This window comes from Pelodiscus sinensis, chromosome 4 (genome assembly GCF_052426305.1).
Source record: "Pelodiscus sinensis isolate ZL-2025 chromosome 4, ASM5242630v1, whole genome shotgun sequence".
In the NCBI taxonomy this organism is placed as follows: Eukaryota; Metazoa; Chordata; order Testudines; family Trionychidae; genus Pelodiscus; species Pelodiscus sinensis.
The window spans coordinates 16622507-16643821 of record NC_143055.1 but is presented as its reverse complement, the minus strand read 5'-3'; the positions used below and the strand labels follow the sequence as shown (position 1 = coordinate 16643821).

The 21315-nt window shown below is 44.8% G+C and overlaps 1 protein-coding gene across 1 annotated transcript; it reads left to right on the top strand.

Annotated features, from left to right (window-relative positions):
• Positions 1-372: 372 nt before the first annotated feature.
• On the top strand, positions 373-20456 carry TMEM129 (transmembrane protein 129, E3 ubiquitin ligase). Its single transcript, XM_075930902.2, has 4 exons — positions 373-1047; positions 5434-5908; positions 13913-14072; positions 15020-20456. Exons 1-4 carry the CDS (start codon positions 843-845, stop codon positions 15266-15268), a joined length of 1089 nt encoding a protein of 362 aa, XP_075787017.1. The 5' UTR covers positions 373-842; the 3' UTR covers positions 15269-20456.
• Positions 20457-21315: the final 859 nt, after the last annotated feature.

The following is a 21315-nucleotide window of genomic DNA, read 5'->3' as shown; positions in this document are numbered from 1 at the left end:
GGGTTATTATTGGGTACCAGTTAACTGGTCCCCAGAAGCAGCTTCCCTCCCCCTCCCCCGCTCCCAGTGTCCCAGCCTGGCAGGGGCTGGGAGCCATGGTGGCAGCCCTCGCCTAGGACCTGGAGCAGCCCCTGCCTGTATCAGGGGCCACTCTGTCCTGACCCCAGCAGGCGGGGGTGGGGGCGCTCTATCCCTGCTGGAGCGTTCCCCCCTTGCCCTCTTTACATGGTTAAATGTAGCAGCGGTGTTGTGTTTAACCAATAAAACGAGATTTAACATCCCCGCGTGTGACCAGAGCATCATCCTGGCTTCTCAGTACAGAAACTAACTCCGCCAGACACAGTGGCCTGGAGTAATAGGGGAGCTTGCACCCGCTCTCAACCGGGTCAGGACAGCCCCCTCGTGTGAAGTGGCCACAGCTCTTCTTAAAAAACAAGGCCCTGCGGTAATGAGGTTTGGGGACCTCCAAGCCCAGCTCAGGGCACCTCCGGCGGGCGGTCTCTGAATAACTCTCGCTCGAGAGTTGCTTGCTATCGCCCCACCAGCTGGAAACTGTAGTGTTGCAGGAAAGCCGAGACTCCGGTTAAGGAGCGGGGACGCTGGCTCTGCGGCCCAGAGGGGTCTCTGATGCTGGCGGGGCGAGCTAGAGCGCGCAGCTTCTCCAGGCGTCTCCTTGCTTTGCAGCCCGCTGGAGCTTCCCCGCCCCCGGGTTACCCGGGTGGGACCGCTGGGCGGAGGCCACGTAGAGCATTCCGGTCCTGGGAAGCCGGGTTCGCGGCACAAACTTCCTGTCCCAGGCAACAGCGCGGCGGCGGGGCCGAGCGGGCTAGGAGGGGGGAGCCATGGAGAGCCCCGCCGCGACCTTCACTCTGGCCTACTTGGTGTTCGCCGTCTGCTTCGTGTTCACCCCCAACGAGTTCCGCTCGGCCGGGCTCACCGTGCAGAACCTGCTGGCCGGCTGGCTGGGCAGCGAGGACGTGGCCTTTGTCCACTACCACCTGCGGAGGAGCACCGGCACCATGCTGGCCCACAGCCTGCTGCCGCTCGGTGAGGCGGGGCTGCGGGGAGAGTAGCCACGGGCTGTAGGGAGGGGGGAGACTGACCAGGAGAGCTGTGTGGAGGGAAGGCTTTGGAGGTGCTGAGGGAGAATAGACATGGGACTGTAGCATTGGGCGAGCATCCTCCCTTTGGTGAATGCAGCCTTGTCTTCACGGAGTTTGAAAAATGTTCCCTTGACCTGTGTGCGTGGGTGGGTATGTTCTGAAGGAAGGCAAGAACCAGATATTGAAGGTTGAGAGCTTGTCTTGTCCATAGCTTTGGTCTCTTTGCATGATTCTGTCTCTTTAGCAAATCCACAAACTCAACAGAGATACCTGTGAGGGAAAACAGTTCCTTCATATGCATAAGAACTTCATTAATCTATACTAAAATAATGATGGTCTTGCCCTGCCTAGGAGAGGAGATCTAACATCACAATGCCTTAATCAGATCTGCTATTACTAAGAATTCATTGCTTTATAAAAAAATCACTATTCCAGGATTGACTCAGACATTATAGTATAGTATAAATAAAATATCAATGGGAAAAATACAGTGAAGTGCAGCATCTTCTTACCTTCTAACTGACTGTTTACTTCATAATTTGCAGAATTTGACAGTCAGTAATGGGTTTTCCAGCAAATGGTGCAAATAGCAAGGTTCTGCTTGGAGTGTTAGATATGAATTATTCGAGCTGCTATTGAGAGTGGCCTCTAGAGTGCATGTTGTAGGGAAGTAAAATTCTGTGTAAACAAGAAATGAACACAGTCTTGCATTCACCCTGATCATGGTGCTCTGCGTCATTATGCCATTCTAATAAGGCAGTGTAAGTGAACATAAGTTATACTTAAATAACGAGAAGTCCCGTGGCACCTTATAGACTAACAGATTTATTGGAGCATAAGCTTTGGTGGGCAAAGACCCACTTCATCAGATGCATGTAGTGGAAATTCCAGAGGCAGGTATAAATATACAGACACATGAAAAGAAGGGACTACCAATCAAAAGGAAGGCCAGAGATAACCAGGTCAGTTCAAGAGCTTCAGGGGGTAGCTGAGATAGCACTTTATAGACTAACAGATTAACAAAACATGTAGAAGGTATCATATTTATTTCCATATTTTATATCCCCAACTCATAACTCCGGATATCTGAAGGAGTGGGCTGTGCCCACGAAAGCTCATGATACCATCTACATGTTTTGTTAGTCTATAAAGTGCTACCAGACCACAGATCAATTCAGTCAGGGAGGATGTGGTCCACTTCTAGCAGCTGATGTGAAGGTGTGAACACCAAAAGGAGAGAAACTGTTTTTGTAGTTGGCTAGCCATTCACAGTCTTTGTTCATTATAAACTGATAAGTGTCAAATTTGCAAATGAATTGTAGTTCTGCAGTTTCTCTTTGGAGTCTGATTTTGAAGGGTTTTTTTGTTGCAGGATGGTTACTTTTAAATCTGCTACTGCTAGTTGTGGGTGAGGATAAAGTCAGAGAGCTCAGCTACCAGTTGTGCCATGGCATCATCAGGGATATTGTTCCTGACAGCTTGTATTCCATCTACATGTGGGATGTTGGTATAGAGAGCCTCTATATCCATGGTGGTTAGGATGGTGTTTTCTGCAAGATCACCAATGCATTGTAATTTTCTTAGGAAGTCAGTGGTGTCTCAAAGATAGCTGGGAGTGCTGGTGACAGACAGTCCTGCAGTAAGAGTATCAATGCCTGAGATGATGGGGCATCCAGGATTTCCAGGTTTATGTATCTTGGGGTATGTCTACACTACCACCCTAGTTCGAACTTGGGTGGTTAATGTAGTCATACGGAGTTGCAAATGAAGCCCGGGATTTGAATTTCCCGGGCTTCATTTGCATAAAGCCGGGCGCCGCCATTTTTAAATGTCTGCTAGTGCGGACTCCGTGCCGCGCAGCTACACGAGGAGTAACGGTAGTTCGGACTAGGAAGCCTAGTCCGAACTACCTAGTCTGTGCCGCGTGTAGCCGCGCGGCACGGAGTTCGCACTAGCGGACATTTAAAAATGGCGGCGCCCGGCTTAATGCAAATGAAGCCCGGGAAATTCAAATTCCAGGCTTCATTTGCAACTCCGTATGACTACATTAACCACCCTAGTTCGAACTAGGGTGGTAGTGTAGAAATACCCTTGGGTAATAGATAGAATAACTCTGGTTGGGGCTCTATGGGTATGTCTGTGTAGATTTGTTCCTGTGCTTCTGTAGGGAGTATCCCACAACTATTTCAGATTTGGGGACAATTTATACCTTCGAACCAGTGGCACCGCTATGGGCACCCGCATGGCCCCACAATATGTCAACATTGTTATGGCTGACATGGAACAATGCTTTCTCAGCTCTCATCCACTAGCGCCCCTCCTCTACTTATGCTACATTGATGGCAACTTCATTATCTGGACCCATGGGAAGGAGGTGCTGGAAAAATTCTACCGTGATTTCAACAGTTTTCACCCCATCATCAACCTCAGCCTGAGCAAGTTTACATAAGAGATCTACTTCCTCGATACTACAGTGTGAATAAGTGATGGTCACATAAACACCACGCTATACCGAAAACCTACTGACCACTATTCTTACCTACATACCTCCAGCTTCCATCCTGCACACACCACAAGATCCATTGTCTACAGCCAAGCACTAAGGTACAACCTCATTTGCTCCAACCTTTCAAACAGAGACAAACACCTACAAGACCTTCACCAAGCATTCTTAAAACTACAGTACCCGCCCAAGGAAGTGAGGAAACAGATTGACAGAGCCAAACGTGTACCCAGAAGCCTCCTGCTACAAAACAGGCCCAACAAAGAAAATAACAGAACACCACTGGTCATCACCTACAGTCCCCAGCTAAAACCTCTTCAATGCATCATCAGTGATCTGCAACCCATCCTGGACAATGATCCCTCACTCTCACAGACCTTGGGAGACAGGCCAGTCCTTGTCTACAGACAGCCCACCAACCTGAAGCAAATTCTCACCAGTAACTATACACTATACCACAGTAACTCTAGCTCAGCAACCAATTCCTGCAACAAACCTCGGTGCCAGTTCTGCCCACATAGCTATACCAGCGACACCATCACAGGACCTAACCCCATCAGCTACACCATCATGGGCTCATTCACCTGCACATCTGCCAATGTAATATATGCCATCGTGTGCCAGCAATGCCCCTCTGCTATATACATTGGCCAAACCGGGCAGTCCCTATGGAAAAGAATAAACGGACACAAATTAGTTATCAGGAATGGTAACATACAAAAACCTGTAGAAGAACACTTCAATCTCCCTAGACACACACAGTAGCATCCTGGAACAAAACAATTTCAAAAACAGACTCCAAAGAGAAACTGCAGAGCTACAATTCATTTACAAATTTGACACTATCAATTGATATTTGACACTATCAATTGATATTGAACAAAGACTGTGAATAGCTAGCCATATACAAAAGCAGTTTCACCTTTCTTGGTGTTCACACCTCCACATCAGCTGCTAGAAATGGGCCACATTCTTCCTGACTTAATTGACCTGGTTATCTCTGGCCTTTTGATTGGTATTTCCTTCTTTTCATGTGCCTGTATATTTATACCTGCCTCTGGAATTTCCACTACATGATTCTGACGAAGTGGGTCTTTGCCCACCAAAACTTATGCTCCAATAAATCTGTTAGTCTATAAGGTGCCACGGGACTTTTCGTTGTTCTCAAAGTTATTTAGTTGCCTAACTTGCACTGGAATTTCTGGGTTACTTGGTGCCATTTCCAATAACATAATAATCACTTACCTACAATTGGAAGTCTCTGATTCATCTGACTGGATGCCACAGGACTTCTCGTTGTTTATGCAGATTCAGGCTAACATAGCTACCCCTCTGATATAAGTTATACTTGGCATTTAGTATTAAATAAAGTAAGCTGTTGTGGGAGGAGAAATCTTGTAGCTCACAGGTAAGAAATCTGCATGTGAATTATGAAACTTGCATCAATCAACAGCACTAAAGAGTAAAAAAAAAACCAAGCTGTAAAATTTTGAATAATGGGGTTAATTCCATATCTGGGGCATGGGTATTATATAAACTTGAATTTTACTCCTGATACCTGCCAGTTGGCTATGTTTGACTATCCATTATATAAATCCATTTGATTTATTCAGCAAACTGCAACGACTTCCCTTTACTAACTGTATAATTATGATAAAAAATAAATGTCTTTTAAAGACTCGGGTTAGGAAGGTTGGAACTGGAGTCACCAATTTAAAATAAAACAAGACACCTAGACAAAACCTGCCTGATGAACTATAAGATCAATTGATGTGTATAAGTACGTATATTTTATTGTATACTGAAAGCAGATATTTTTCTTTGCAGGTTATTACATTGGCATGTGCTTTGCAACACCCAAGAAACAGCTTTTTTATTTTTACCAGGCCCCAGAAGGCTGGAAAATATTCTTCTTGCTGGCTGTTCTTGCTCCAACAGTCACTGGTATCCTGGCATATTACTGGTCACGGAACAGCTGGAATAACCATCCTTTAGCTCGGACACTTGCCTTTCATGCTCTTCCACAGTCAGGTTGGCGAGCAGTGGCTTCTTCCATTAATACAGAATTTAGAAGGATTGACAAGTTTGCTACGGGAGCACCAGGAGCAAGGGTGATTGTCACGGACACCTGGGTGATTAAAGTGACAACATACCGTTTACATGTTGCCCAACAGCAGGACATTCATCTTACAGTGACAGATTCCAGACAACATGAACTCTCACCTGATTCAAACGTGCCTGTGCAATTCCTCACCATCCGTGTTGCCAGTATTAATCCTTACGTGAAAGCTTTTGACATCCGGTAAAACAAATTGCTATGTTATTCCATGTATAGTATATGCCATTTAATGGTGGTTGGGGAAGCATCATATGTGGCATGTCTGCTGCTGTTACAGATCCCGAAACTTTTAAGGTGTTGACACCTTCCCTTTGCCATCTCTAGAAAAAGTTATTTCTAGCACTGTAAACACAGAGGAAATATATGTTCAAGGAAGGATGGAGATGAGGGACAAGGGAGAATTTGCTCAGTTAGAACTGTGATAAGTTCATGGAAGATAGGTCCATCAGTGACTGTTAGCCACGATGGGCAGGGATGGTGTCCCTAGCCTCTGTGAGAAGCTGGATAAGGGGATGGGGGAGGGGTCACTTGATGATTACTTGTTCTTGAAGGGCACTCTGTGGGGAAAATGAGGGGGCACATGCCCCTCAAACACTGTGAGCAGGAGGAGCAAGGGGCCAGAACTTCTGAGTGGACTGGGGGGACTAGCGAGAGTCTGGCACCTGCAGCAGAGGTCAGGACTTTTCCCCCACCCCAACTCCGCTGCTGCCTGCGAGTGCAGGGGAAGCCAGGCGAAATGGCTCTAGCCTGCTCCACTTCCCTCGGCTCCTGGTCACTTTGCTCCGCTTCCCCCTTGCGGTTGCCAGTGAGTTTTGGGGGGGGGGAGTCCAACCCCTGCTGCTGGCACTAAACCCCCACTAGCCACTCAGGGAAGTGGGCTTGCGGGAAGCATTGGAGCAATGGCGAGGCCTGGGGTGCAGAGTCGATTGGCTGCCCTCCCCGGGGCAAGGAGTGGCTCAGGGAGGAGTCTTGGGGGGGTGGAGATCATGTGGCCAGTGCTGCGACCTGCCCTGTATTGTCACTCCACAGCAGTTGCCTCTTCCAGTTCTGTTCATTCCCTCTAAAGCACCTGGCATTGGCCATTGCCAGAAGGCAGTATCCTGAGATAGATGTTATTTGCTTAAACGAAGCACACAGGATATTTTATAGGGGAAAAGGCAGTACACCACATTTATTGAGAATACAACTGTTGCATATGCTTTTCAATCACTCTCACACACAAACATCATTCATACACAGTCCCACCAGACGATGTCATAGTTGCCAGTCCAGATTCTGTATCAGTCTAGTGGCCAGTTAGATTGAACACAGAGGGAGAGCAGGGCCTTGGTTGATCGATCCGATGCTCTTCTGGAGTTGGTGGCAAGAACGAACCCAAAGTCCCATAGCAAGGCACTCTGCTTTTATAATCCTCTCCTCTATGGATTTCACTGTCAGTTTGTGACCGGTGACTGTTATCATTTGATGTTGATATTCATTCCCAAAACATCTCGAAAGGCTCATCCTGTCCTGGATTTAATCAGTTGTTTTCTGGGGTGCCCCCGCTTCACCTTTAGAGCAGTCAGTTCTGCCAATCTGATCAAATTCTTAACCGTGGGTACGCACTCATCGTTTTTCTGATGCCGATATGTTTCTTCACAGTCTGTCTTCACCCCACATTCTCCCCCTTCTCTCTTGACCATCTGGCTCTAACGATGACCTTCATACTGTATCTCATTCATACAAACAGTCTTTCTCACAGAATCCTTCAAAGGTAAACAGCAGTGTTTTATTTTAAGCAAAATCAAAACAATTCACATCGAAGGCCCAGGCCTTCAATATTTCTAATCTCATTAACATAGACACAATATGAGATCCTGTCTCTTTACTTACTAAACTTTAGAACAAGGAAATATAGGAGATATATACTTAACTAAAGAATTTAATTTACTACAATATTAAATATAATTTATAGATTACCTTACATTACTAAACCTAAAATACAAATATAAAAAGAATAAAACTTTCAGTTCCAACATAGATGGACCATTGGTCTGACCTAGCATGGCCATTCTTATGTCATCCGGATTGTAAGTAGTTTGTACCTCTCTGGTTCAGTATCCTCAGGACCTGATCGGTCCTGGACCAGGGGAGGTCAGTACCAGCCCCTCTGCTGCCACCAGCTGCAGAGCTCTCCTCCAGCAGTAGCAGCAGAAGGGTGGTATTGACCGAGCAGGGACTCGGCAGGGGGAGGTACTCTGGAGAAGAGGCAGGATGGCTGCAGAGTCCCACAGCTGGAGGCCGGGAGCACAGTCCTCCGACCTGTGACCTCCAGGCTGTGCTCCTGGCTCCCAGCCAATATGGTTTTGCAGACATCCTTCCTCTTCTCCCAGCATCCCCTTCCTTATTCCTTCCCCTCCCTTCCTGAGCTGGAACACCGTATATGAGCTATTTGTGGCACTCTGGGAGGGTAGGAGAGGAGTTGCTAAGCACAGGGCCTAGCTTTTCCATGTGAGTAGAACCCTGCATGGATACAAAATTTATATCTGTAAAAATGAGCTAAGAATAGCCACAAATTTGCAGGGTTCTAGATACAATCCGCATCTGTATTGCAAAAAATGAGCTGTGGATATCCACATCAGTGAATATAAAGCAGATATGTGAGCATTTGTAGAGCTCTACCCGTGAATCCTTAGCACGGGGATGCCAGATTACAGATGTCTAGCTATCGTCTTTGGAAAATCATGGGAGACGGGAGAGATTCCAGAGGACTGGAAAAGGGCAAATATAGTGCCCATCTATAAAAAGGGAAATAAGAACAACACAGGAAACTACAGACAAGTTAGTTTAACTTCTGTGCCAGGGAAGATGATAAAGCAAGTAATTAAGGAAATCATCTGTAAACACTTGGAAAGTGGCAAGGTGATAGGGAACAGCCAGCATGGATTTGTAAAGAACAAATCATGTCAAACCAATCTGATACCTTTCTTTGATAGGATAACGAGTCTTGTGGATAAGGGGGAAGCGGTGGATGTGGTATACTTAGACTTTAGTAAGGCATTTGATACGGTCTCGCATGATATTCTTATCAATAAACTAGGCAAATACAACTTAGATGGGGCTACTATAAGGTGGGTGCATAACTGGCTGGATAACCATACTCAGAGAGTAGTTATTAATGGTTCACAATCCTGCTGGAAAGGCATAACAAGTGGGGTCTGTTTTGGGACCGGCTCTGTTCAATATCTTCATCAACGATTTAGATAGTGGCATAGAAAGTATGCTTATTATGTTTGCAGATGATACCAAGCTGGGACGGGTTGCAACTGGAGGATAGGGTCATAATTGAAAATGACCTGGACAAATTGGAGAAATGGTCTGGGGTAAATAGGATGAAGTTTAATAAAGAGAAATGCAAAGTGCTCCACTTAGGAAGGAACAATCAGTTTCATACATACAGAATGGGAAGTGACTGTCTAGGAAGGAGTACGGCAGAAAGTGATCTAGGGGTCATAGTGGACCACAAGCTGAATATGAGTCAGCAATGTGATGCTGTTGCAAAGAAAGCAAACATGATTCTGGGATGCATTAAAAGGTGTGTTGTGAGCAAGACACAAGAAGTCATTCTTCCGCTCTACTGTGCACTGGTTAGGCCTCAGTTGGAGTATTGTGTCCAGTTCTGGGCACCACATTTCAAGAAAAATATAGAGAAATTGGAGAGGGTCCAGAGAAGAGCAACAAGAATGATTAAAGGTCTAAAGACCATGACCTATGAGAGAAGGCTGAAGGAATTGGGTTTGTTTAGTTTAGAAAAGAGAAGATTGAGGGGGGACATGATAGCAGTTTTCAGGTATCTAAAAGGGTGTCATAAGGAGGAGGGAGAAAACTTGTTCATCTTGGCCTCTGTGGGTAGAACAAGAAGCAATGGACTTAAACTGCAGCAAGGGAGGTTTAGGTTGGACATTAGGGAAAATGTTCCTAACTGTCAGGGTAGTCAAACACTGGAATAAATTGCCCAGGGAGGTTGTGGAATCTCCATCTCTGGAGATATTTAAGAGCAAGTTAGATAAATGTCTATCAAGGATGGTCTAGACAGTATTTGGTCCTGCCATGAGGGCAGGGGACTGGACTTGATGACCTCTCGAGGTTCCTTTCAGTCCTAGTATTCTATGATTCTATGTTGCTGGATGATGGAAATCTGGACTATAGTGGACCAACCACTATCTATTTTGTTTCCTAAATTGTGCCTCTGTTTTGCTGTTTCTGTTTTACAAGTCACTGTTTATGTAGGAACTAGATCAGGGTGGGCAAAGGGGCTTCCACGGGCCTGATCTGGCCCACCAAGCGAGTGGATCTGGCCTGTGGCGGCTCTGCCGCTCCCACTGCTCCCAGGCCAATCAGGGTCTGGGAGCAGAGGAAAGCACATGAAGTTTTCCCCTGCCCTACAAGGGGCTCAGCACTCAGTCAACCACCAACTGCTGGTCAGCTGGCGGTTGACTCTAAGCACAGCGCTTCCTTTCAGGACAGGGAGCAAGAAACTTCATGTGCTCCCCTTCCCCAGGCCTTGTTTGACCTGGGGGCAGCAGAGGGAGCACGCAAAGTCTCCACCCAGGGCACAGGTACCTAGAGGGAATCGCCAGCTGTTCAGAACATATAGTGCCGTGGTCCCCAACCCGGGTGCGCCGCGCGTGCCCCGGCGCCGCCCCCGGCCTTGGCCCCGCCCCCGGGGGCACTTCGCGTGCCCTTGCCGGCTCCGGCGCCGGCCTTGGCCCCGCCCCCGGGGGCGCCGTGCGTGCCCTGACCCTGGCTCCGGCGCCGGCCTTGGCCCCGCCCCCGGGCGCGCGGCGCTTACGGGGGAAGCGCCGGCCCCGGGAGCGCGGCGCTTACGGGGGGGGCGCCGGCCCCGGGCGCATGGCTATGGGGGGGGCCCCGGCCCCGGGCGGGCAAGTGTCCCCGCCCCCTGGTGCCCAGCGGGCGAACGGCCACGCCCCCTGGCGCCCGACAACCTGAAAAGGTTGGGGACCACTGATCTAGTGGTTCTCTTGGGTGGGGGCGCCGTGCGTGCCCTGGCCCCGGCGCCGGCCCCGGCCTTGGCCCTGCCCCCAGGCGCGCGGCGCTTACGGGGGGAGCGCCGGCCCCGGGCGCGCGGCGCTTACGGGGGGGGCGCCGGCCCCGGGCGCGTGGCTATGGGGGGGGCCCCGGCCCCGGGCGGGCAAGTATCCCCGACCCCTGGCGAACGGCCACGCCCCCTGGCTCCCGACAACCTGAAAAGGTTGGGGACCACTGATCTAGTGGTTCTCTTGGGTGGGGGTGAGGGGCAAAGACTTTGTGCACTACCACACCCCCAGACCAATCAAGGTTTGTGGGTGTAGAAGCACAGAAGTGTCCTGACCCCGCCCCTTCCGTCCAATGCCCTGCCCCTTCCAGAGGTGGTGGGGCCACTTCAAAAATTTCTGAAGTGGCTCATGATCAAAATTATTGCCCATCACTGGCCTAAGTTTCTTGGGTAGTAGAGTACTCGACTACTCACATCCCTAGAAGACAACATCACAGGAACTTGAGTAGATATGTTTCCATTCAGCCATGGTCAATGGTGACCTGCACACTAGCCGTCACATTACAAATAAGCATATTATCCCAGGAATGTCTCATTCAAAGTATCTCCTAGGTACAATCTTCAGGACCTGTGCCTTTTATATTTTTTTTTTAATTTTTGGAGACTCCTTCATATTGTAACTTTAATCCAGTAGTATTCAGTCTGATTGCAGCCCTAAATTAAAATATCATAGAAACGTCTTGCTAGAAGGGATCTCAACATTAGGAGGCCCGTTAGTCCACCCTGCTCTGCTGAGGCAGACTTAATTGTACCATGCCATAGGCTAACTTACCTATCAAAATGGTTCTCAGTATACTGCAGAGAGAATGTAGTCAAAACAAGATGTGTTGTTTTCAGATTAGAGCTGTCAAGTGATTAAAAAATTTAATCACGTGAATAATTGCGTGCAACTTCCCTTTGAAATGCCGCCGTGGCATTTCAACAGAGCAGTGCTGGGATCAGCTGGAGTTCAAAAGCCGTGGCATTTCAAAAGGGAAGTGCAAGGCAGAGCTCTGGGTCAGCTGGAGTCCCCAACTGACCCCGGGCTCCATGCAGCGCTACCCCTTTAAGGCGCCAGAGCAGCATTTCAAAGGGGCTTTGCAAGCAGAGCTGGGGATCAGCTTGGAACTCCAGCTGATCCCCAGCTCCCCTGTTGCAAAGTTTCACTTCAGAGGCAGCACAGCATTAACACTTGAGAGTAATGCATTAATTTTTTTTAACGCATTAATCCTGTCCTGCGTTAATCGCAGGTGTTAATGCAGGTCAATTGACAGCCCTATTTCAGTTTTTAAGCTTAATTTGTAAAGGCTGAAAAACTGGAGGCTATATAGCCAGAGACAAGAGTTTTCCACTTCAACCTGTTAGAAATCTTTCAAGGCTAAGACTAAGATGATTTTTCTAGTAATTCTTGGAGGAATATTCTTTATTGCTTCTGGCTGTGATAGAACCAAGCAGTTAGTTGTGTCCCTACTAACTGCACTGTCCAAATAAGCTCTTATTATGCTCCTGAAATTACTCTCCTAATGTAGAGGTTTTGTGTCAGAGGCTTCTATTTCCTAGAAAGATCCAGCAATAATTGCCTTTCACATCCTAATTTGTCCTGTGTGCCTGGTAATCTAAAGCAAAATTGCTGTATTACTGTGCTTTCTCAAAATGGGGGAAGAGCAGGTTTAAAAAAGCCACATTCATTGTGATTTTCTAACTCAGGACAAGTTTGGATTGATTTAAGTCAAGTTTCCCACTGACATTTCTTAATAGTGCAAAACTGATTACTAAAACATGTTAACTTAGAACTCAGTACAGCATTTTACAACATCTAGGAGGGCATACTTTGTGCACTTGATTTTTATTAATTTAGGAAATAGCACGTTAATACTCATTACCTGTGTCAGCTGCAGATATAACAGCAGTACATTAGAAATGGTAAGAACTAAATCACACACACACAAACACAATGGGGATGTGAAAGTGTAACCATATTCACGGTTAACCGATGAGCGTGGACTAATCAATTAACCTTCATGGTTACATGCAGGCTCTCTGGAGAGCTGCCTTTCCCCTCGTGTTTAACCATGTAATTGCTGAAATTTTCCACGGTTACATATTTACTTGATTAAACACATTTTAACATCCTTAGGACTTACATTTTATTAAACTAAATCTTAAAAGGTATTGCAATTGCAGCAGTCTCCTGAGTGGCCAGCTGACACCTGTCCATACATTTTTTTTTAATTTTCAAATTTTATTATCTCTGACAACACTAAATATATCAATATCGAGCTTTCATCTTCTGCACTCTGATTGTCTTTTTGATTCATAGACTGAAACAAAAATATGAATTTTCCATCTTTTTCAACTCCCAGTCGATTTCTTATCTTTGAGTGAATAATATCAAACAATAAAATATTCTCTGTGCTTGCAGAGGACGCTACTTCTGTGAAAAGTTGGCTTAGCAACTGAAAGGAACTCTGTTTCAAGGTATTTGGCTAATGATTTCCACGCATTCAGAGGAGTGACAGTGTTCAAAACAACATCAGTATCTGTCCTGTAGCTAAAGGGATGGCTTCATTCTTCAGAATTAATAGACTAGCCTCCTTTCATGAATGCATAGGCCCAACATTTTCAGACATGGCTTCAGGGTTGTGGTGGCCCAGTTTTTGGAACTACGACATGACTGAACTTGACCAGGATTTACTAAAGTGTCCTACACCTGCAACTCCATTTGAAATTGTTAGGGAGCTGTTAATTGCACAACATCTCCAAAGAAACAAGCCAAAGGTGTGTTAAGTTGGGCACTAAACTCCGGAAGCCAGCTTCAAAAATATGGTCCCATACGAACTATTCGTAATAATTTTAAAAAGGAGTGAATGTGTTTAGGATTCAGGGTTTGTGCTGACCTGCAGAAAAGGAAAGTAACATTTTTTCTTTTTACTGCTATGTTTTTTTAAAAAGCCCAAAGTGTATTTATTCTGACTAGGTTCCAGACTGCACCAAACTACACAACTTTTCTAGGCATTCACTTTTTTGATGTTATGCTTTAAAGTAGCAAACAAGATAATTTTCTCTTCTTAATGGATTTGCGGAAAACATTCTGTTCCATCCTTTCTTCTCAGATTGAACTCCACAGAATATGGGGAACTGCGAGAGAAACTTCATGCTCCTATCCGTAATGCAGCTAATGTTGTGATCCATCAAAGTCTCAGTGACTTATTTCTGGAAACCTTTACATCGTTGGTGGAAATTAACCAGATACACCCTGTTCCCAGCAATCAGGTGGGAGTTTTTAATCATGTGACAGTTGCTGTTTCTGGCATAGTCAAATCTACCATTACTGTGTTTGTATACTGGTTATCTTATAGTTCAGTAAATATTTAGTAAAATAAATCTGGCTGTTTCTTCTGCTGTTTGCCTCAAGCGAAGCCACTGATGAAGTTTTGGGGAGAATGTGAAATATCATAATAAGGAGTTTTATTCACATTTGATGTCAATACTAGGGGTTGACCTTGAGAATTTAGAAATGATAGTAACATTGCCATGTGTGGAATCATAGAGATCGGGTATCAATAATAAACCTTCAGGCTCAGAAATGTACAACTACTGGGTTGAGAGAGGATTAGGCTAATTTGATTGTAAATAATACTTGGCACTTTTCACTGATAGATTAAAGTGCTATGCAAAATATGGTAAATATGATAAGACCATTTAGGCACAAAATGGTTAAGTGACTTGCCCAGAGCCACACTAATAGTTAAAAGAGCTGAGAGTAGACCTTAGGTCTACTTTTTCCTAGTTTAGTGCCCTATCTGCTGGACCAAGTAAATATTTTGAGGACATGGGCTGGAAAGCCCAATGGCAATGCAAATTATAATTTCTAATAAAATCATTGATAACTGTTCTTCCAGCCTGCTCCATCCCCCAGGGGCCTGAAGGTGCATCCTTAACATGACTAACTATGAATAAATACCCCAGATAGTCTGTCCATTTCAGTTGCACAAAATTTGCTGGAAAACTCCCAGTGGGTGAAATCCTAACTAACTTGAAAAAAACACTCAATAACTTTATTGGAGTCAGGATTCACACAAAATATCTTCCTTCCTTTTTGGGCCAAGGGGAATACATAACAGATATTACATTTCAGGTAGCTTCATATACATTGTTGAAGAGCAATATAAATAATAATTAGTTATACAGGTTTTTTTTTATCTTTTCTTTTTCTGTAGGAGTTGGAGCCATGTATAGGGTGTATGCAGATGAATGCAAACATCAAGCTTGTTAAAAATTGCCAAGAGCCAAATGAAGGAGAATGCCAACAATGCTACTGTCGTCCTATGTGGTGCCTGACTTGCATGGGGAAATGGTTTGCCAGCCGACAGGATCAGGAGCACCCAGAGACCTGGCTATCAAGCCAAGTGCCTTGTCCAACCTGCCGAGCCAAGTTTTGTATTTTAGATGTTTGCCTAATACAATGAATAATATTTTGGTACAACCTACCTTTTGAAATTGGAATGTATTCACAGCAGGACTAGATGCATGCCCCATTGGATTTGTTTCTTGCTCTTCTGCTTCTGCGGAGATAAAAGCTCTGGAGTTTTCTTCTTCAAAGCCCTGAAAATGGAACCCAATGTTATCTTTTCATTGTCTCCCCACTCCTCAAAATACATTTTCCATTTTTATTCACTAACATAGTTAAAATTTTAGTGTGTTGTGTTGTTTTTTTTTTTTTTTTTTTTTTTACTTTTCATTTCCAAGCTCTTGAATTCATTTTAAATCAATAATAGTGGCCCATTTGTTTCACTTATAGGTGAAATTCTGGTAAACTATCTGTATTTTAAGTGCTATTCTGGTTACAGGTTTAAGCGCATGTGTTTAATGATTCTTAACATAAGGACTGATTTTCCTTTATAATAAAATATACTCAGCAAGTTGCTGTTCTTAAGGACTGTCAGCTCAAATTGTGACTTGCCTTCATCTTGAATCTGTTTGTAAAATCCATATTAACCTTTGTAGGCTTTTCCCAATACAGACGTCTCAGGGCTATGTTTTACCCCACACATCAACTACTATAGACATTTAGGGAATTATGTTCCCAAAGTTGCCTGACTTCTGCAGGGGGCTTAGCACATAGAATAGAAAATAAGTTGTTTCAAGATATATTTAGTATATAAGGAAGGGCATTAAAGAGGGGTCATCAATTGAGTTTATTAATCTGAAGTGCTCTGGTGCTGTGTACAACATCGAATAGCTAAAGCTATTCTTTTCCTCAGATGACACTGTTTGGCATCTCAACACTCTCTAGCTGGTGCTACTGTTAAGCATGACTGTAAGGCTTTTTTTATATTACCTTGGGCCATGGACCTAAGTTGTGCAACTTTAGGTCCATGTACTTAGGTCCACTTACTATAGTATCTTCACAACATTAAGTCAACAGATGACGCTCTCCAGTAGACTCTGCCTATCCTTTTCATTTTTGTAGAGTATCAGAGTTGATGGGAGAGTGCTCGGTTGATTTATTGCATTGACACGATAAATCAACCCCCACTGGATCAATCATTGCCCGTCAATCCAGCAGATAATGAAGACATGCCCTTTAGAAGAAAAGTAGCAAGCATCTCAATTATCTGAGTAATCCAAAATAATGTTCTGCTATGTAAAAATCTGTAGCTTCATCCTAAGCAACTGCCTATCCAAATGAATGGGATGTCAGTAATTACGTAAGTACGTGCAGTCATGCTGGCTAAAAGTAGGACCAGTATTAGTGAAAGCGGTTTGGTTTGATTTTCGCTTTATTTTGAAGCCTGATCATAAACAGTTACCACTACGTAAACAGTTACCACTACGTTAACAGTAACAAGAGAATTTCATAGGATCATAGAACACTAGAACCGGAAGGGACCTCAAGAGGTCATCGAGTCCAGTCCCCTGCTCTCGCGGCAGGATTAAGCACCATTCTAGACCATCTCTGATAGATGTCTGTCTAACCTGCTCTTAAATATCTCCAGAGATGGAGATTCCACAACCTACCTAAGCAATTTATTCCAGTATTTAACCACCCTGACAGGAAGTTTTCCCAATGTCCAACCTAAACCTCCCTTGCTGCAGTTTAAGCTCATTGCTTCTTGTCCTATCCACAGAGGCCCAGGAGAATAATTTTTCTCCCTCCTTCTTGTAACACACTCTTGGATACTTGAAAACCACTATCATGTCCCCTCTCCATCTTCTCTTTTCTAAACTAAACAAGCCCAATTATTTCAGTCTTCCCTCATAGCTTATGTTCTTCAGACCTTTAATCATTCTTGTTGATCTTCTCTGGACCTTCTGCATACTTTTGCAAAATTTTCCATACTTTTTAGCATGTGTCCCCCACCAGGCTAATTTATAAGCAGAGTTTGCACTGTTGGTAGCTGCGGTTGAAGCTGTAGTATGGACACGCAGTGGGTTAGCGTGACAACACAGTGGTAAAAGTGTCTGTGCTTTCATATACTATAGCTTCCACACTGGAGCTATGCTGATGCAGAAAAGCACAGAGATTCCCCTGGTGCAGCTAAAACCTTAGCTCTAGCGTGTCAACCTTTGTGGCCTTGTCTACCCAGGTACTTTTCTTAAAACCTCTCACTGATGCAACTCCACAAGTATCGGTCAGAGCATAGACATGGTGCCAGCTTCTGAGTCATTGTAGGTCATGTAGGACCACTCTGAGCAGAAGTAGACAGCATAGTGTAAAAAATGATAGCAGCCACTGTGCACTAGAGCTCCAAGCACTGGTAATAATTATGCTTTGAAGGATTAAATTTTTAGGATTAAATGTCAGTAAACCTTGATTTCACTATATATGCACAAACTGGTGAAAAAAAATTTGCAGCAATACTAACTGAAATAAATTGATAAACAGAAAAATGCTGCTTGATTACTTATTTAGAATCCTACATCACTATATCTAAAATGTGTTGTATGTCTGGCTTTAGCAGACTGGAGCAGGGCTATCATTTAGGTAGCTTTTAACTTTCTGAATCTTAATTTCTGCTGTAAATAATTATTGCTTAGTCCCTTCCCCTCCCCAATTTCTTCAAAGGAGAAAATATAAATAAATAAAAATATTTTTAAAATGCTTAAAAATAAACATCTGTACCTTATAAGCAGTGAGCTGCAACAGCATAAGATTTCATTTCAACTTCAGTAAAGCCACAGTTTGAGTGGTGTGTAGATACAAACCAGGCATGTCAAGAACTGGTTACAAATATGGTTAAAACTTGTATTGTGGACAGGGCTAAGGGCTCTTAGAAATGACAGATAGGCATCTTTTTTTTGTTTTAATATTCATATTGGTAAACTGCCAAACAACTTGTGTTTGGGGAAGATAATCACTTGAGCATGTGTCATGACTGTTAGGCATGCACGTTTTACCATGAAATACTGGCTATGGTTTATACTTATTAATTAATTATGATTTTCCTGGGTTTTGTATCTCAGCTGTTTCAGATCAGATGGAATAGGAACTTGATGTGGAAGTTGGCCATGTAAATCTTAAATCGGTCACAAAAAATTGCAAACTGACAATATTTTTATTTGACTAGAATCAAATTCAATTTCTCAGCTTCTGATAGGCTTGTGCTAATTCTGAAATAAAAAAAAATTAACACTAAATTTAAAATGCTATGGAGTAGTTTGTGGGGAGGTTATTTTGAAATGGCATTTGCAGTATTCTTTCATTTTATATTATATTCAGTTTTACTGGACTGAATTCTGCTTTCAGATAGGTGTGTGCCTTTATATGGATAACCTTTTATTTTAATCAGGGTTGCACAACATAATTGTTAAAAGTTGTGGTCTTTAATTGAGTAGGTACAGCAAAAAAATCGGAGTCTGAACTTAGCTCTCTCGTTGAAAATTTTTAAGTCAGTTTTCCCATTTGGAATAATTATTGCAGAGATGTTATGAAGCTTAATTCATAAAGGATTTTAAATCCTTGGATGAAAAGCACTATAAAGTTGCAGAGTATTTTTAATAAAGTAAGAATAAGATGATTGCCAAAATGTCTTTTTAATAAGAGCTTTCATGTCTGAGCAGTGTGCCCAGTAGATTCACTCTGTATTTCTTTACTTTTTTAACTATAAAAAGCCTCTTTATGAGATGATTGGAAGTTTTAATTTCAGGGGTTCTTTGTATCCCAAGAATAAAGGTTAGTTACACTTTATAATATTGTAGGATGAGAAATGCAGTAATATTCTTGTAATTTTTAATGTTACAGGTTGTACCTCTCTGATGCAGCACACTTGCAACCTCATGGGTCCCGGATGAGGGATTTTGCTGGACCAGGGAAGGTCATTTCTGCCCCCTCCTCCCCCTCTCCCCCAACCATGGCCTCACTGCCAACCTCCCCTTTCCACTGTCGCCAGCCCCTCAGCACAGGGCTCCCGGCTCCAGCATGGCAGCTCTGCTGACACAAGCACAGCCCTGCTGCTGGGCTCCTGGTTCTGCGGGGCAGCCCCCCCCTGCTGGGGTCCAGTTGCATCGCCAGGCCTCTCTGGGCAGTCCCACTGCCTTCCAACCTCACCGGGCATCTCTGCTGACCAGCAGGGGGGCTGCTGGGCTTTTTACTGTGCCACCGGACAACTGCCCCACTCCCCGGTTCCTGGCCCCGCTGCCAGGCAGTCCCGCTGTCAAACTCCTGGCCCCACAGGGCAGCCCCACTGCCTCCTAGTCCCTCTATGCTGCTGTGCCATGGCAGCAGCAGGGCTGCTAGACTCCTGGTTGTGCTGCTGGGCGGCCCTGCTGCCAGATTCTCATCACCACCACCAGGCAACCCCCACTGCCTTCCGGTCTTGACAGGCAGTTTTGCTGCTGGGCGGCAGCTCTGCTATTGGGCTGCAGTCCTGCTGCCTCTTGCCCCCCAGTACCCAACCGGTGTCACCACTGGGAAGCAGCCCTGGTGCAGTGCTCCCAGCCACCAGCCTGCCACGGGACTCTCTGGTCCTGGAACATCCATGGTCCTTTCAGACCATGGATGGTGCTGGACCAGAGTCCTGGTTAAGAGAGGTTCAACCTGTAGTGCTGTATCTATGGAAGTGCCTCTTAGCAATGTTTCTCAAATGTGGCCACAATGACCATATGTGGGCATCAGAGAGTATTCCTGTGGCCATGACAGCCTTCTGGGCAGAGATGGGAACAAAGAAGCCCCTCTGCAGTGCCCAGGTGCTCCACAGGAGGGTTTCAGCCCCTCTGTCTCTTCCTCTCCCCCCTTCCTCTTCAGCTACATAACTCCACAGTTCAGCTGGAGGTGAGCTTTGGTCCCCTCCATCAGCCTTTGGGCTCTAGCAGCAGAGTCCATGCTTCAGGAACTCCATCCCAGGCTTCAGACCCTCTCATCCTCCCACTTGATGGGGTTCTAAGCACAAACCCTCCCAGCCGTAGGGTTCCAGATCTAGGCTTCAGCCCAGGGCAGTTGGGGCTGCAGCAGGGCTGGCCTTAGGTACTGCGGTTAAGAGGGATGATCCTGGGGTATGTGGCCATGGTGTCTGTGTGTATGGTGTTGAGAGCGCCTGGGGGGTGATTCGTGGAGGGCAGGGGAGGCCAGGGCACCAAAATACAACTGTACAGTCTTTTTATTATTGAATTGGTAGGAAAAAACCTACATAAATAAATAATGATTTGAACATTTAATATGTGCTTATTTATTTGTTTCTCTAAAGCTAATGTAGTGGTTTAGGAAAATTTGTAAGAGCAGCCACCAGCAAGAGTTGGTAGCTAAAATTCAAGGCTGTCAAAAATTTGTTGCAAGAACCCTTCTTAAAAGATTCACTAATATTTACCAAATAAAATTATTTTTGTAATGTCATGAATACTAATTGAAAAATTCCTAAAATAAAACTTGTAGGCTACGTCTAGACTGGCATGATTTTCTACAAATGCTTTTAACGGAAAAGTTTTCCATTAAAAGCGTTTGCAGAAAAGAGCGTCTAGATTGGCACGGACACTTTTCCTCAAAAGCACTTTTTGCGGAAAAGCATCCGTGCCAATCTAGATGCGCTTTTGTGCAAAAAAGCCCCGATCGTCATTTTCGCAATCGGGGCTTTTTTGCGCAAAACAAATCTGAGCTGTTTACACTGGCCCTTTTGCACAAAAGGACTTTTTCCCCGAACGGGAGCAGCATAGTATTTCCGCAAGAAGCACTGATTTCAGACAATAGGAAGTGTTCTTGCGGAAATTCAAGCTGCCAGTGTAGACAGCTGGCAAGTTTTTCTGCAATGCTTTTGCGGAAAAACTTGCCAGTCTAGACACAGCCGTAAAGTTTAGATTGTTTGAATAAATCCAGCATGCCTCTAAGTTCTGCAAGCATCTTATTAGATATGATAGACTAGAGAACTGTTTTCAAATCTCCATCATCTTCACCTTTAGCGCTGGTAGAAAATGAGCAAAGGGCCAGTGTGTAAAGTAGTATAATAAATCCACAGAGGGCACAAAACACAAGTAGGATAGGGCCTACAAAATACTCTCATATGTTATCCTTCTGGAAAAACAC

What these genes read in the sequence shown, in the direction of transcription:
- TMEM129 (XM_075930902.2), top strand. Translation starts at nt 843, where the DNA reads ATGGAGAGCCCCGCCGCGACCTTCACTCTGGCCTACTTGGTGTTCGCC. An exon ending in GTGAAAGCTTTTGACATCCG is followed by an intron (nt 5,909 to 13,912) that starts GTAAAACAAATT and finishes CTTTCTTCTCAG; the next exon opens with ATTGAACTCCACAGAATATG. An exon ending in ACCCTGTTCCCAGCAATCAG is followed by an intron (nt 14,073 to 15,019) that starts GTGGGAGTTTTT and finishes CTTTTTCTGTAG; the next exon opens with GAGTTGGAGCCATGTATAGG.